Source organism: Hesperophylax consimilis, chromosome 17 (assembly GCF_061612785.1).
Source record: "Hesperophylax consimilis isolate HC1 chromosome 17, BYU_Hcon_1.0, whole genome shotgun sequence".
In the NCBI taxonomy this organism is placed as follows: Eukaryota; Metazoa; Arthropoda; class Insecta; order Trichoptera; family Limnephilidae; genus Hesperophylax; species Hesperophylax consimilis.
Window position 1 is genome coordinate 7,352,631 of NC_142852.1, and position 16,528 is coordinate 7,369,158.

Sequence of the window (16,528 nt, forward strand, 5' to 3'; positions counted from 1 at the left end):
AAAATATGTAAAAATTAATTCATGTATCAAATACGTCTGTCTCGACACAGGGTTATCCTAGTGAGGCAGACATCGAAAAAAAAACCTGAAAAAAAACATTAGATTGATAATAAAAAATAAAAAAAAAGTAAAATAATAATTTTTCTATTTTGGATACTGACAATTCGCGGTGGAATCAATTATCTATAAATAGTATAAAATAAAGTGACATTCGCGTCTGTCTGTGCGCTTAGTTCGTCTTAACTATGCGACTGATTTCGATAAGGTTTTCAGCATCATTTAGAGAATTTCTTCCGGAAGTTTTAGATAAATAACACATGCATTGACACATATTGATAAAAAGCAGAGAAAAGTCGATATAAAGATTATTTTTGGCCGCTTACATTGTTAACGCTGGCGAGACCTTATGAGAATATCAAAATAATGTACTACGGAATTGTATACCTTAAAAATGCCCACAGAAAAGTCTGTTATATATATACAATCGTTATACATATCGCAGTTGCCGTCTGGTCCCCAAAATCTCCAAGTGCGTCTTCTGTTTCCTGAGAGAAAGGGCTGCCGTCGGACCAATGAAGCTCAAAATGCCCTTCGTCTTACCTAGAAAAAGACAAAATTTGAGACCAATGATTTCACTATTCTAGTATTGTACACATATTTAATAAATTTCATAGATAAAATTAATTAAACATATTTTAACCTTTCCCTTACTGTCCTAAAAAAATACACCCGTTACGGTGCTGTGTAGTCAATACACATCTTAAAATAAGCGATTTTAAATCGGAAAAATATGAATATTCATAGCCAATCGCTTATGTTTATTATATTTTATGTCAAAAGTAATAATAATTGTAATTTAATAGCTGAAAACATGAAAAAACCATCGGCAGATGCTAAAAAAACGTGCGAGAAGTCCTTATCTAACGACGGTCCGTGACCGAATGGCGGCTGATGGGCGCTGGACTCACGCACACAGCTTTGCGTGTTTACGCTGCCAGTCTTGCAGGGGTTTCAAACTTTTTTTTTTTAAATGAAATAAACAAATTTGTAAAAAGAAATATTATATTGAGAAACTAAACATTAAAAATTCTATATTCATTATATTTAAATATAACAGCAAAATTATGTAAGAACAAAACAATACAGCGAAATTAAAAATAATAAAAATTTTAAACCAAATATATTAAATTGTTAATCTAAATTGCATTGCAATTGTGGGAGGAAATATTTTTTTTTCTTTTCTGTGGCTTGTGCATACAGATTTTTGACAAATATGACAAACTATGGTGCTTCTTTTTTTTGTGTTGTATGGACAAAATCTGCAAGTTTTCGACGGTGCTCGGGACACTAGTACATTTCTTGAATCACTCGTAATATCATTCGTAACAGCAGTTGCGGGTGGTGTTTCTTGATAATATGACAAAACTGTCTCGAAAGCATCTTGTTGTTGTTTGTGAAATTTGACCGTGCTGTTTTTTCTTTTCATTACATTGGGCTTAGCCAACTCTAAACCTAGCTGTCTTATGAATAATTTCCTTTTACTTCTATTATTTTTTTTCCACTCCGGATACTTTTGAATCCATAATAAATATGTGTTCAGTGCAGCAATGTCTAACATTTCCATGAACAAGCGAAACGGCCATCTTCTTGTCGACCTTACACACGAATACTCGGAGGTCATTTTGTCCCCTGTGTCAACAGCACCTTTGGTTTTATTGTAATGTAAAATAATATCTGGTTTTTTTGTATCGGTTTGGCTTATTTCATTTCCAAGGAATTGAGTTGATAAGAGCAAAACTGCTTTATTTTGCTGAGGCACATATGATACAAGTGTTTTATTTGATATAAACCAAACTGGCTACTATGCAATGGCCTTTCTTTTGATGGCAAAAACTCTTTAGGGATTTCTCTCTTATTTTTGCGAAGAGTGCCAGTTATAGTCAGATTTTTAGACAAAAGATTGTCCGCCAGTGGTACTGACGTAAAAAAATTATCCGTGGTTATGCCTCTATTGGTGCCATATTGAGGTTCCACCAATTCCATAACGACACGATTGCCTTGATTTATTTCTCTTTTATTATTTATCATACCGGTGTATATTTGCATGTTACATATATATGCGGTTTTAGCATCTGCAGCGATCCATATTTTGATGCCATACCTGGCTGGCTTTGACTTAATATATACCCGAAATGGACATTTACCTCTAAACGCCGCCAAACGCTCATCCACGGTTATATCAAGCGATGGAGAGTAATTTGATTTACACGCATCTACCAATTTACTGAAAATCGACTTAATTGGCTCTAGCTTGTCTGAAGAAGCTTCAAATCTCTCTCGTCTTGTATCTCTATTATCAAAACGGATCTGACTATAAATTTTTATGAACCTGTCTCGAGACATAGCTGCCGTGAAAAACGGCTGACAAAATGGACTTTCACTTGTCCACAACTCATTCAAACTTAGTTTTCGGGTGCGATTTCTGCCGGAAGCAAGCATTATACCGATGAAAGCATATAGTTCATCTTCGGATAATTGCTCAATCATATTCCCGGGTAAACGCCTCAATTGACGATTCGTTTCTTGGCATATTTCTGTCACCATATCTGCGCTTATAAATAAAGCAAACATTTCTCTTATTGTGTTAGATAATAAACTACCATTTTTCAGGCCGGAAGTTTCATTGACAATATTGCATTGCCGACGTCTCGATGATGATGGTGGTAATACACTCCATTCGAATCCGTGTTTTGAAACTAGTATTTCTCCCTCGTCTTCATTTTCACTAGTCGATTCCGAGTCCGATTCTTCTAAATGTTCAACCAAATCTTCAGTATCAATATCACTATCATAATCAAGTTCTTGCGCTATCTCTTCTTCTGTTAAATTTCTGTCAGTCATTATTCTTCCTGAAAATGGAAGGGTTTTTGTAAATAATGTAAAACGCAGTATTGCTTAACTGAATATTATAACGAATAAGAAAAAAAATGTGAAATAAATATTCAAAAATAAATCTTAGATCAATGATTAAATGACGAAAGCGCACGAATAAATAGTTACGTAATACACACTTTTCAATACTATAATATAAGGTATAACACAGTATTCGGAAATAAATGAAAAAGTACTTACAAAAAATTATTAATTTAATTATCGAACGGAAATAATGATTCACTTTAGTACCCCTGCACAAGTTGGTCACGAGACGAAGCTACACAATGCGGTCGTAGGTATCGATGGTCTAAATAGAAAAATAGAACTGGGGACAAGTGGATTTCTCATGTGCACGCATAGCGAAGTAAAGCGGGATATCAATAGCGTGTCATTTCCTCGCACACTCTTCGCGTAGCAATGGCACACGGTTGAGTGTATTGGTATATTTGCTCCCGATTTCTTAAAAAAACTCTGATTTTTAATTGAATTTGAAAACTATGATAAATATTATTTTTTAATTAAGAGGATTGTCTATGGACACACATCGAAAAGTACAGTTGAAGTTCTATCCTCAATTTTTTTATTGATAACAGTGCCAAAACCTAAACCGAACTAAAAAAATACCTTACAAGTGATCCGTTATTCAAATGGTAGCACGAAACCAGAGTGATCTGTGAGTTTATAGTGTCCTAACAGTTCATGCTGACATTCCAAAACAAACGTCACTCAGCCACAATAACAACACAGATAACGCAGCGAATCCACATAGAGTAGTAAAGCCAGTTTCCAACCTTTCCTACTACAAAGAGCACAACAACAAGAAATGTCTGCCGACAAAAACCTTCGAAGCAAAGGACAAATGCCCGCGACAACGAGCTTGGCTACAGATGTATCTTCACAAATTGACATACTTATGGAGAAAATGGAAAAAAAAATGGTAACAAAATTGGAAGCTTTTAAATCGGCAATTATAAAAAAAATTGACGATGAAAACTTAGAGAGTAAACACTCGAGAGATTTCATCAGCCGTCAATATGACGATCTAATTGCTAAAATGGAAACCATCACTAAATTGGTTTCCGAAGTAGAGTCACTAAGGAATACACTCATCGAAAAGGACAAACAAATAAAGTGTCTGGAAGTCAGATTGGCGGAAGTTGATCAAAGATCACTAGAAGATTCACTGGAGTTTGCCGGCCTCATTCCAAAAAATGACGAGCAGCCCTCTGATGCTATAAAACGGGTGGCTTCAATTGCAGGAGTGGATATAAAAGGAGAAGATATAGTGGAAGTGAGGAGGATACCTGATAAACGACCAGGAGTCCCCCCAAAAATACATATTAAACTAAACAATAGACAAAAGAGATACCAACTTCTTACAAACAGGAAACTTTTAAGCTCAGCCACCGCGCAAGATCCAGAAAGTCAACGAATCTACATCAGCGAAATTCTCAGTCCTCATTACAAAGACCTTCTATGGAGAACAAAATCAAAGGCGAAAGAAAGGGGATATAATTATGTGTGGTACAAAGATTCAAAAATTATGATTAGAAAAAAAGAAGGAGAAAAAATCATCTATATTAAACACGCTGATGATCTGTTAAAAATGGTTTAGATGCTTCTGGAGAGCTCCAACGTCGGTTAGTTATTGGCCCGATCACCCTTCATAATCAAACGGTAAGGAGAAACTTCACATTTATTGTTTCGAACTACAACAATAATTATCCACTTCGGTAATTCTCTATCTGCAACTAGGGTGAAACTCCCGGTAACTGCCACGGACAGTGGAGCTCCCATAAACATATAAACTATTTTTTTTAATTTTCGTATAATTATTATATCAACATGCCTATCTCAATGGAATTTTTTGATGAGGAATTACACAACCAAAACCTTTCTTACGCAACTTCAGATACTAATATGTGTAAACGCCTGATTGGAAACTCTGCCAATACAAAAATTATGCACCAAAACATAAGATCTATAAATAAAAACTTTGACGAACTCTTAATTCAACTTCACCACATAGATATTGTTTTCGACATAATCATTCTGACCGAGTGCTGGTTGTCAAACACATATACACCTAAAATCATAAAAAATTACACATCACACAATTCAACTACGTTTGATAATCAGAACGATGGGATTGTTGTTTACACAAAAAATAATCAAAACTTCACAGTAACCGAACTAAAAATTCAGGATGCAAGTTGCACACAAATAGAATACAACAATGATACAGTTATCCTCGCTATATACCGCTCGCCATCGACTTGTAACATCACGCCATTTCTAAACAGTCTTAGTTGCACACTTTCAAATCTTTCCAATACCAAAAATATCATAATAATGGGCGATCTAAATATTAACATACTACCGAGCAACCAACACCACCAAAGCCAAGACTATATCAACATGCTAGAATTTCATGGATTAGTGAGTACCGTTAACTCACCAACAAGAACGACAAATGGATCTATATCATGCATTGACCACATTATGGTAAAGTCAAAAAAACCATCTAAAAGTATCATCTACAAATCAACTATCACGGACCATTATTCAACTATCTTTGCACTACAAACAGCTATCCAAATAAATAAATGTAGCCTGCCTTTAGCATACAATAAAATCAACTTTCAAAATATAATAAACAATTTAAAGAACAAATCATGGCAAGAACTCTTCCAAAATAAACAATCGGAGGACGCATGGATATACTTTATTAACTATTTGAAAAACGAATTACACCACAATACCCTGACGATGACCAAAAATATAAGTAACAAATTGAAACCCTTGAAACCATGGATTAACCACTCCATTATAAATTGCATTCACAAAAGAAACACGCTACACAAAAAAACCAAAGAAAATCCGTATGACCAACTAAAATTCAACTATTATAAAAAATATAGAAACATGTGCTGTAACGTCATCAGAAAAGCAAAAGAAATTTACTACTCAGAAAGAATTAAAGAAAGTAACTATAATCCCAAAAAAATATGGGAAATACTTAGAGAAGCCACAAACTCGCAAACTACAAAAGAGAAACAGAGCATAAATAAACTTTCTATTGATGGACATATTGTTGAAACCACAAAAAATCCTAAGCTCGTTGCTGATCATGTAAACAATTTTTTTATTAATATCGGTCCAAATCTTGCTTCTCAAATTGCCCAGAGCGGAATCACCCAATCTACCGATACAGTGGTTCAAACAAATAACATAAATACAAAATTTCTATTCCAAACTGTGTCACAGGAAGAAATTCTCAAAACAATTAATTCTCTAAAAAACACTTCTTCTTCTGGACCAGACGAAATTTCAACCAAAATCCTTAAAACGCTGTCTTCGGAGATAACATTGCCACTAGAATACCTTATAAACCTAAGTATTACACAGGGCTACTTCCCCTCTAACCTAAAACAAAGTATCGTAATTCCCATCTACAAATCTGGAAACAAGTCAGATATCAATAACTATAGACCAATTACTTTACTGAATAGCTTGTCTAAAGTTTTTGAAAACCTTATTAATACACAACTTTTAAAATTCATCGAGAGCCATAAAATACTTTCAAAAAATCAATATGGTTTTCAAAAAAACAAAAGTACCTCAGATGCCATTGCCAGGGTGACAGACTTCATTGTAAAAAGCCTTGATAAAGGAAATAAATGTATTTCAATCTTTTTAGACCTCTCAAAGGCTTTTGATACAATATCACACTTTAAACTAATTAAAAAACTTGAAAAAATCGGCATCACGGACAAAGAGCTAAACTTCTTTAAAAGCTACCTAAATGGACGCAAACAACAGGTTAAAATACATAATACCCTCAGTAACCAGCGCTCAACTGACTATGGAATTCCACAAGGAAGCGTATTGGGACCAACTCTGTTCTTACTGTATATAAACAACTTTTGCAACCTTGAAATTGAGGGAAGCATTGTTAGCTTTGCCGACGATACTGTCTTACTGTTTGAAGACAACAATTGGTCAGCTGTATTTAAAAAAGCTGAAAAAAATATTAACTTAGTTAAAAAATGGTTAGATATAAACACGCTTACCCTTAACACGAAAAAAACAAAATATATCACTTCAAGCATCAATACTGCAGGCCAACCTAATGATGATTACTCCATAAAAATACATAACTGTACGAATTCCAATGTATGCAATGAGTGCCCCTGTATAGAGCGAACTCCAGAGATGAAGTACCTCGGCCTCACCATTGACCCATACCTCAAATGGAATATACATACTCAGATCATTGCGAATAAAATTAGGAAAACAATACATTTCTTCAGATCCGTAAGGAACTTCCTTAACTTACAAATTCTAAAAACAATATATTTTGCATTAACCCAATCTATCATTGAGTATGGTATCATTGCATGGGGAGGGGGTACTTCATCAGCTCTAGATCCTGTTGTAAAGGCGCAGAAAACAATTATGAAAATTATTCTCAAACTTCCTCAAACTGCAAACAGTAACTTAATTTTCAACATAATGAGAGTATTTGATGTTCGACAGATCTATGTAAAAACTATCCTCATGCATCTCTTTAAAAACAAACACGTGCTTTACGAAAAAAAAACTAACTTTAGATTTACGCGTAATTCGAACAAAGACATGTTGCAAGTTCCAGCACTTTCTTCCACCTTTGGTCAACGTAGCTTTGGCTACTTTGCCACAAAGATCTTCAACATGCTCCCGGAAAATATTAAAGAGAGTCAAACACGGAAAGAGTTTAAAAAAAATGTTAAAATTTGGATTTATTCAAATGATCGAGCCTACACCGGTGCCCTCACCCAAACGCCTTGTCATTGACAGTTATTGCAGTATGTACGGTGCTAAAACTTACTATATACGTATTGTGTAAATGCAAACAATAATGAAAAGTAACCAAATGCCTTGTCACAGTGAGTTATTATAGTATGTATTGTGTTTAAACTTATTCTATCTGTATCTTCAATATGTAAACAATAATGTAACCTAGAATAATGGATTGCTGTATGGGAACCCATACATTTACATATTAGCAAACCATAGACAAAATGGAGAAATAATTAACTAAAAATTCTGCCTCAATACAGGTTCGCCTAGTGAGGCAGGTTATGCACAACCTAAAATATAGTATATTATGCCATTCCTATATAACACTCTTACATTGATAAATATTTTTTCTTATATTAGAAACTGCCGTATTATTGTAACACTATTATTTCAACAATTTCATTGTTTCTAACTGACATATAATTATACAACTTACTAATGATATATTATATATATTCTGTAATTTTTTGATGAAATAAATAAATTAAAAAAAAAAAAAAAAAAAAAAATTCAGTGCATAAATGTATAACGGAGGAATACCTAAAAACTGAACTCAGAATTTATTATATTTATAGAGTTATTAAAGATATTAGAAGCAATGTGTAGTTATTATCATTATTCGCTCCAAATAAAAGTAAAAAAAATCATAGCTAAAAACCTGTGGAAGCAACAAAAAGTTATATCGGTGTTTTACCGTTGATCTATATAGTGAAACATCCTATTTACTAATCAAATTTATCAATTAAACAAGTGATAAAAAGAACAATATAAAATCAAGTGACAGTTCAATGCCATTGTCTCAATGGTAACAAGTGAATTTAAATAACTTTCTTTAATTTCCCTGTTTATAAATTCCCTGGCGAGAGATAATTAAATAATCACAAAGTGTTTCACAATTGGGATCTGTGTGATAGTTTAAAATAAACATTATTAAAAGTGATCTCATAATAACTGGAAACAATAATATAATATTTATCTAAATCACTCGAAGACTTGTTTCCTAATATATTAAGCTAACTCCACGGGTACATGCAAGCCTGTCGTAGTGTTGTGGTCACCGTGCTTGACTTGTTTGCTAACTGCAGCTGTAGACGACCTGAGATCGAATCCTACATAATCCAAACATTTTTATTTTTATAAAATTAATACCCAATATTCGAACCATTTAAAAATGAACAGACAGAAGAAAACACAAAAGAAAGTGACATCTGGCGACTCTGAGGAAGATGAGATGATGTCTCATTTAGACCGTAAGTGGCTAGACGAAATGTTGAAGAATCTTAAAAGTGAGCTATTTGTGTACCTCAACTCACAAATAGTAGAACAATTGGGGGACATCAAGACCAAGCTGGGGGATTTTGATGAACTCAAAACTTCACTCCAATTCTTTTCTGCGGAGTATGATAGACTAAATAAAATATGCAACATAAATGAGGCAGAAATCAAAAAACTTAATGCTGCGAATGCTCATCTTCAGCAGAGCCAACAGGAACTTCTCACTAAACTGAATGATATAGAGCAGTCAAACAGGAATTGCAATGTTGAGATTCAGATGGTTCCTGAAAAGAGGGATGAAGTAATCAAGGCTACAGTGTTAAAACTGTGTACCGCTGTCAATTACACACTAAAGGAAGATGACATTAGGTCCTGCCATCGAACACCTCATCATCCAAACGCCGTTTCAGGTTCACGACCAAAGAATATTATTCTGGCTCTTCCCAGCCCTCGTATGCGTGACGAACTTCTATCAGCAGTGAAGGCGTTCAATCGCAGGAATGCTGATAACAAATTGAATCGTCAGCATCTTGGATTCCCGGACTCCTCTCCAATTTATGTGTGTGAGCACTTATCTCCACACAACAAGGATGTACACGCGGCTGCCAGGCGCGCCGCTAAAGACCTTCGCTTCAAGTACGTGTGGGTCAAGAGTGGGCGCATATTCTTGAGAAAGGATGATACGTCTGCTTCTGTGCTTGTAAAAACCAAAGATTCTCTCCTCAAACTATCATCCAAAATGCAATCGGCAAACAACTCATCCTCAACGCATTAGTTAATGATGCAATAATATAATTCTCTTCTTTGCTTTCTACACTTAATAATGTTAAACGTTTATTATCAAAATGTAACAGGACTGCGCTCTAAAACGAATACATTTTACATAAATATTACCAATAATGATTATGATATTATTATGATAACTGAATCTTGGCTTGTGAAAAGCATCGCCAGTGAGGAACTATTTGATAATCGTTACATAGTATTTAGACGCGATCGTAGTGAGAATAAAAGAGGAGGGGGAGTGATTCTTGCGTTAAAGAAACACCTTACAGTTGTAGAGCGGAAGGATTGGGAATCGAATGCTGAAGACTTATGGGTGACAGTTATTACTAAAAATCTCAAAAGGATCAATTTGTGTTGCGTTTATATTCCACCTGGAGCCAATCACTCCCGTAACACTTATGACTTTATGGATAAATTATGTGAACTGCGAGCGCTTCATCGTGATGATAATTTTCTTATAGCGGGTGACTTCAATTTACCTTTAATAAACTGGTCAATAAGTAATGATAATAATATGAAAATTACAAATAGTCATCAATCTGAAATTATTTCTAAAATCTCTGACACTCTTAGTTTTAATGAGCTTTCACAATATTGTACTTTTCCGAACAACAATCACAAATTCTTAGACCTAGTTTTTAGCTCTTTCCCTGTAATCGTGTCACATACCTCCCAACATCTTATACCTGAATGTAAATATCATAAATCAATCATTATTGATATCAGTACAGAGATAGAAATCCCCATGGTAAGTAAGAAAAGAACAATAAATCTCTTTAAACAGGCGAATTATGAAAATATAAACAATGTCCTCAACAATGTTGATTGGGATGCTGAATTTTCTAATCTAACAACCGATATAGCTATTAACCGTTTTTACGATATATTGGATGAAATCATTCACTGTAACGTTCCATCAAAAAAAGTTCAGGATAACAGCACATATCCATATTGGTATAACCCGGCTTTAATAAAATTAACAAAAGAAAAATACAGAATATTTAAAAAGTGGAAAAAATGGTCAAATCCTTTAGATTATCATGAATTCTGTGTTCTGCGAACGAGACAAAAAAAAGTTTCGAACGAATGTCATAGACAATTCATAATAAATGCAGAAGTCAAAATATCGCATGACCCAAAGAATTTCTGGTCCTATGTTAAAAGTAAAAGAAATAGTACGGGGTTACCCAACACTATGAAACTAATGAATGTAACTGCTAACGATCCTTTAGCTATATGTAATATGTTTTCAAATCATTTTGCATCCACTTATAATCATAATGTTACTCCAAAGGCTTTCGCTAATAATCCCCAAACTGATAATCCTATAAATATTTCTACTATTTCAATTTCCAAGGAACAGATAGAAAAAATAATTAATGATATCTCATGGTCGTTGGGAGAAGGATATGACAAAATACCATCTTACTTTATAAAAATGTGCAGCAAGCAATTATCTAAGCCTCTCCTACTGCTTTTTCAATCATCACTGAAAGAAGGCATCTTCCCAGACCGATGGAAATGTGCTCTCATTACACCAGTATTCAAATCCGGCTCTAAAAACGACGTCCAGAACTATCGGCCAATTTCAAAACTACCTATCTTCAGTAAGATTCTTGAAAAGATTGTTCATGAGCAACTCTATGACTGTGTTAAGTCTGTTATAACTGATAATCAACACGCCTTTATGAAAAAAAGATCAACTGTATCCAATCTTGCAGTATTCACCGAATATATTTCAAAATCAATGGATAAACGAATCCAAGTGGATGCTATATATACAGATTTCTCAAAAGCATTCGATAAAATCAACCACAGCCTATTATTGTCTAAACTTTTAGCTTTAGGAATACACGGTAATTTGTACCGATGGCTAGTTTCATACCTAAATGGACGCTCCCAGATAATAGCAGTAAACGGTTTCAATTCTGAGATTGTCAATGTACCTTCAGGTGTCCCTCAAGGATCTCACCTGGGACCGTTGCTTTTTACTATATTTATCAATGACATTGTAAAATGCTTTAAGCATGCTAAAGTTTTACTTTTTGCTGATGACATGAAAATATTTCTTTCTATTAACTCTATTATTGAATGTTATAAACTGCAACAAGATCTTAATAGGCTTAATGATTATTGTACTGTCAACTATCTCCACATTAATACTGCCAAATGTTATGTAATAACCTTTACAAAAAATAAAAATAAAATTGAATATAATTACCATATTACAAACAGTCAACCACTCAAAAAAGTCAATCAAATTCGAGATCTCGGTGTACTGATTGACGACAAACTTTCATTCAAGGCACATGTGGATAAGATTGTCAAGAAATCATTGAGCATGTTAGGATTTTTATTCCGTATTGGAAAGGAATTCAACAATATCCATACACTCAAAATTTTGTATTACTCCTACGTCCGTAGTCATCTTGAGTACGCTTCTGCCATATGGAATCCTTTTTATAACATTCATACAAAACGCATTGAAGCTGTTCAAAGAAAGTTTGTACATCACTTGAACTTCAGGAGACAATTACGTTATTACGATATGGAAAGCTCTATCAAGCACTACGGACTTAAAACATTAAAAAGCAGGAGAGACACTGCGGACATGATTTACTTACACAAAGTCTTGAGTGGTCATATTGACCGTCCAGCCCTTTTGTCATCAATCAATATTAGAGTCCCAAGTAAGAAAACTAGAGACAAATCATTGTTTCATATCGAAATTGCTTCAACGAGTCTCAGGCAAAATTCTTTCTTACTAAGAACTTGCAATCATTATAATAAAACTTATTTTGATGCTGATATCCTGTCGTGTACCTTAGGAGCTTTCAAAAAAATTGTTAACAGAGTATTGTAATAATTAACCCTTTTCTAAATTTAATACATTACATTAATCATTTATTCATTATCACTCTTGCATATTATTTGTATTTAATATCAAATGTACGTGTGTATATGTATGTATGTATGCATGTATGTATGCGTATGTATGTATGCAACTATGTATATGTTTGTGTGTACGTATGTATTTATATGTGTATATGCATTTGTATGTATATATATGTATGTATGTGTTTATACGTGTATATATATATATACATTTTCTCTTATTATTTCCTTGTTTTTAACATTTCTTTGTTTTTAACCTTTCTTTGTTTTCTTTGTTTGTTTATTGCTTTTTAAACTTCTTTATCTTTTTTGCATGATGTGAACATTGGTTATTGGGTTGTAACCTAATTCTTTTACTTATTTTTTCTCTCTCTCTATGCATGTTATGTTATAAACCTGTTAATGTTCCTAATAAAATAAAATAAAATAAAATAAAAAATAAATACACACCACAGATGAGGAAAGGTTAAGAATCATTATTCTTAGTTACGATCATTCTTAATAAAAACCGTTCTTATTAATTACCGTGATTAATTATCATATGATTAATATGTATGTTATCAATATGTATGTGTTCAAAAGTCACATGATGAAAATGTTTTTTTCTTGAGTTATCTGGTCGCCATGAAAATTATAATAATTGTCTTTGACTTCATTCTTGTCTATGCATAACCTATAAATATTTTTGACAAGTGCTAACTAGTGCTTTCTTCTCCGACAGCCGTTTCTTCGTGTTTCCCAACTCTGTTTATCCCGCGTTGTTAAACATACTATCCCACGCCTGTGATGGTTATTGGTAAAGTAAGAACTAATACTTATATTCATCGCTATTTATTTGGTAGCTGCCGTTATTCCAGTTTAGTTAGGGAATCATTGGGCGTTTTGTCACAGTAGAATATTTAAACTGTCAATTTGACGTCTACCGATTATTAGATTAGTATTTAGAAGGCATTTATTACAATTACACAACAAAAAACATATGATTAACAGATATTTTGTTAAAAGCGTAATGGCGGTAAACATTGTAAATATATAAATACAGATATTATATATATAAGATAATTTACACGATAAACAACGTTTCTCTTAACCGTCGTCATATCGTCAAGGTTTTCAAATATGTGTTTTGGCTACGACTTCGTTTTTTTGACAGGATATTCCAAGCGAAACCACATTTTATTTTTTTAATGTTTTTTTTTTATTCTAGAAAAAAGAAAATTACATTTTCACGTATTTAACTAGAAAAAACTAATACATTATATATTAATATATTACATTACGATTTTATTCACTATCATTGTTTTGTTGACTGAGCATAAAATTGAACAACTTTTTTTTAAATTTACCTACACTTTTTTTCATTTTTAATTTCGTCTGGGAGGCAATTATATATGTTGCTCCCCTCGTAACTTATGGATTGCTTGCCGTAATGAGTATGGATGGTGTTTAAATGTATTTTATAAAAAATATGCAGATTTCAATCAAGTAGTTTAAATGTGAATGTATGAGGCTATAATTTAGACCTTTTTAAATTTTATTTGGTAACAGATCTGATATCCGGCTAAATAGGCTAATTAAAGGGTTGATTTTATCTTTAATATCTTGAATATGCTGTTTAAAAGTTAGGTGTTTATCAATGTATCAGGATTTGCAGGTTGTTATATTCAATTTTTAATGGTACAAATTATTATTATTTAACGAGTTTAGCTTAAAATCATGTATCCTGTTTTAATTTTACTTTTGGAATTTTATCATTTTATTTTAACAACGTTCTGTTTCAGATATATTTTTGTTGTTAAACCAATTACCAAACTCTACCAAAGCAGACCATGGATCTCCTGAAGTCAGATACTTTATCTATCAAGACGGAACCAGGTCTCCGGGAAGAAGATGGAGGTGAAATTGCATTTTCAGATTTAGATTTCGACCACCCAGCTGTAACGAAGGAATGCTCGCAATGTGCGGAGAGTACTCAGACAGCCAGTTTGTTGCATTGCATACGTGTAAAATATAGAACTTCAAATTCGGATGTCCGGAATCAATGTCTCTTTTGAAATGTCGTGCAAACAGGACACATACTTGTTCACAACATCCTTTCTCATAATACATGAGGTTGATTGGGTATTTACCTTAATATGCGTCCTTGCCGGAAAATACCAAAATACAGCACTCATTAAACTTTATTATATTATTGACAAAAAGTTCTCGGTTCCTCGATTCTCACCTAATTTCATTTGGGACATGATTTTAACAACACGTTTTTATTATACGTTAAAAATACATAAATATCGATTGGAAAAACAATATCCCATTGACTGAAAACAATAAAACTCTCTACTACGGGTGCTCTAGAGGAAGTTTTTGTTTTTTTGAAGAATCGGTCACTGAAGCTGACATCTGAGGTCATTTTTTTTATCTCTCATTGACCTCGTTGATCAATGGTATCTGTATTCGTAAAAAAATAGTTTATTATTTTCCAATTTAAAAAAATTCTCGTTTACATCAATTTTACGAAGATAGGCTGGCCCTATCCTGGCGCAATTGGAGCAGTTCGCTCCGGGGGTCGAATACTTAACCTAACACATCGCCCTTGATATTATTTTTGATAAATACCGCGCTACAAAAAAACACAAATCATCATTTTATTGATTACAGTAATATCCTGCCTTGTCGTGTACTAATTGAGACTGTTAGGGCAGTCAAAATTTAACTCGCGCCTGGCGACGTTTGGTTCAGGGCTGGCCATGCAAAGATACATTCTATTTATTGTCCTTTTTATTACAGGAAGCATTTATGTGGAGACAGTTACCGTAAACGCGGATCTTGTACCCCGACAAGATGAAGCGGGGCTTACTTATATGAAAATTGACATAGATCTGCCTGATGTAAAAGAGGAATGCTTAGAACGCTTTGGAAGAATTACCAAGGCAGCAGGTAAAACCAATTTTTCACTGTAAACTTGAACGATTCGGACTCTCCTATTTTTTTTAACCTTTCTACGAACTTACTTCGCTTATTTACTCTAAGTTTTAAAGTTTTAAAAATGTGGTTAACTGAGTCATTTTCACCCATGTTATTTCTCAAATTTGTCCACAGATCTTCAGATGCATTTTGTCGAAAAAGGATTCACTCCTCCACATCGCAACTACTCCTCCTCTCCTAAGTCAAATTTTGCAATAAACGTACGCACCCATGAAAGAAAAAAATATTTGTATTGTACCGATTGCCACTATTCATCTTCTCGAAAGGGAGATTTAAAGAGCCACATGCTTACTCACACGGGAGAAAAACCTTTTTCATGTTCCGTGTGCAACTATGCATGTAATCATAGGGGTAATTTAAAGAGCCACATGCTGACTCACAGTAGAGAAAAACTTTTTTCATGTTCCGCTTGCAACTATGCATGTAATCAAAAGGGTCAACTGAAGCGTCATATGCTGACTCACAGTGAAGAAATACCTTTTTCATGTTCCTTGTGCAACTATGCATGTTATCAAAAGGTTCAACTGAAGCGTCATATCCTGACTCACAGTGGAGAAAAACCTTTTTTATGTTCCGTTTGCAACTATGCATGTAATCATAAGAGTAATTTAAAGAGGCACATGCTGACTCACAGTGGAGAAAAACCTTTTTCATGTTCCTTGTGCAACTATGCATGTTATCAAAATGTTCAACTGAAGAATCATATCCTGACTCACAGTGGAGAAAAACCTTTTTCATGTTCCGTGTGCAACTATGCATGTAATAATAAGGGTAATTTAAAGAGCCACATGCTGACTCACAGTGGAGAAAAACT

General features: G+C 33.7%; 1 protein-coding gene across 1 annotated transcript; it reads left to right on the top strand.

The window, feature by feature from the left end:
* Positions 1-8,947: 8,947 nt before the first annotated feature.
* On the top strand, positions 8,948-9,826 carry LOC149415885 (uncharacterized). The gene has a single exon (XM_089641761.1). The coding sequence runs from the start codon at positions 8,948-8,950 to the stop codon at positions 9,824-9,826; it is 879 nt and encodes a 292-aa protein (XP_089497887.1).
* Positions 9,827-16,528: the final 6,702 nt, after the last annotated feature.

Excerpts from the sequence above, each read along its gene's own strand:
- LOC149415885 (XM_089641761.1), top strand. The coding sequence starts at position 8,948 with ATGAACAGACAGAAGAAAACACAAAAGAAAGTGACATCTGGCGACTCT.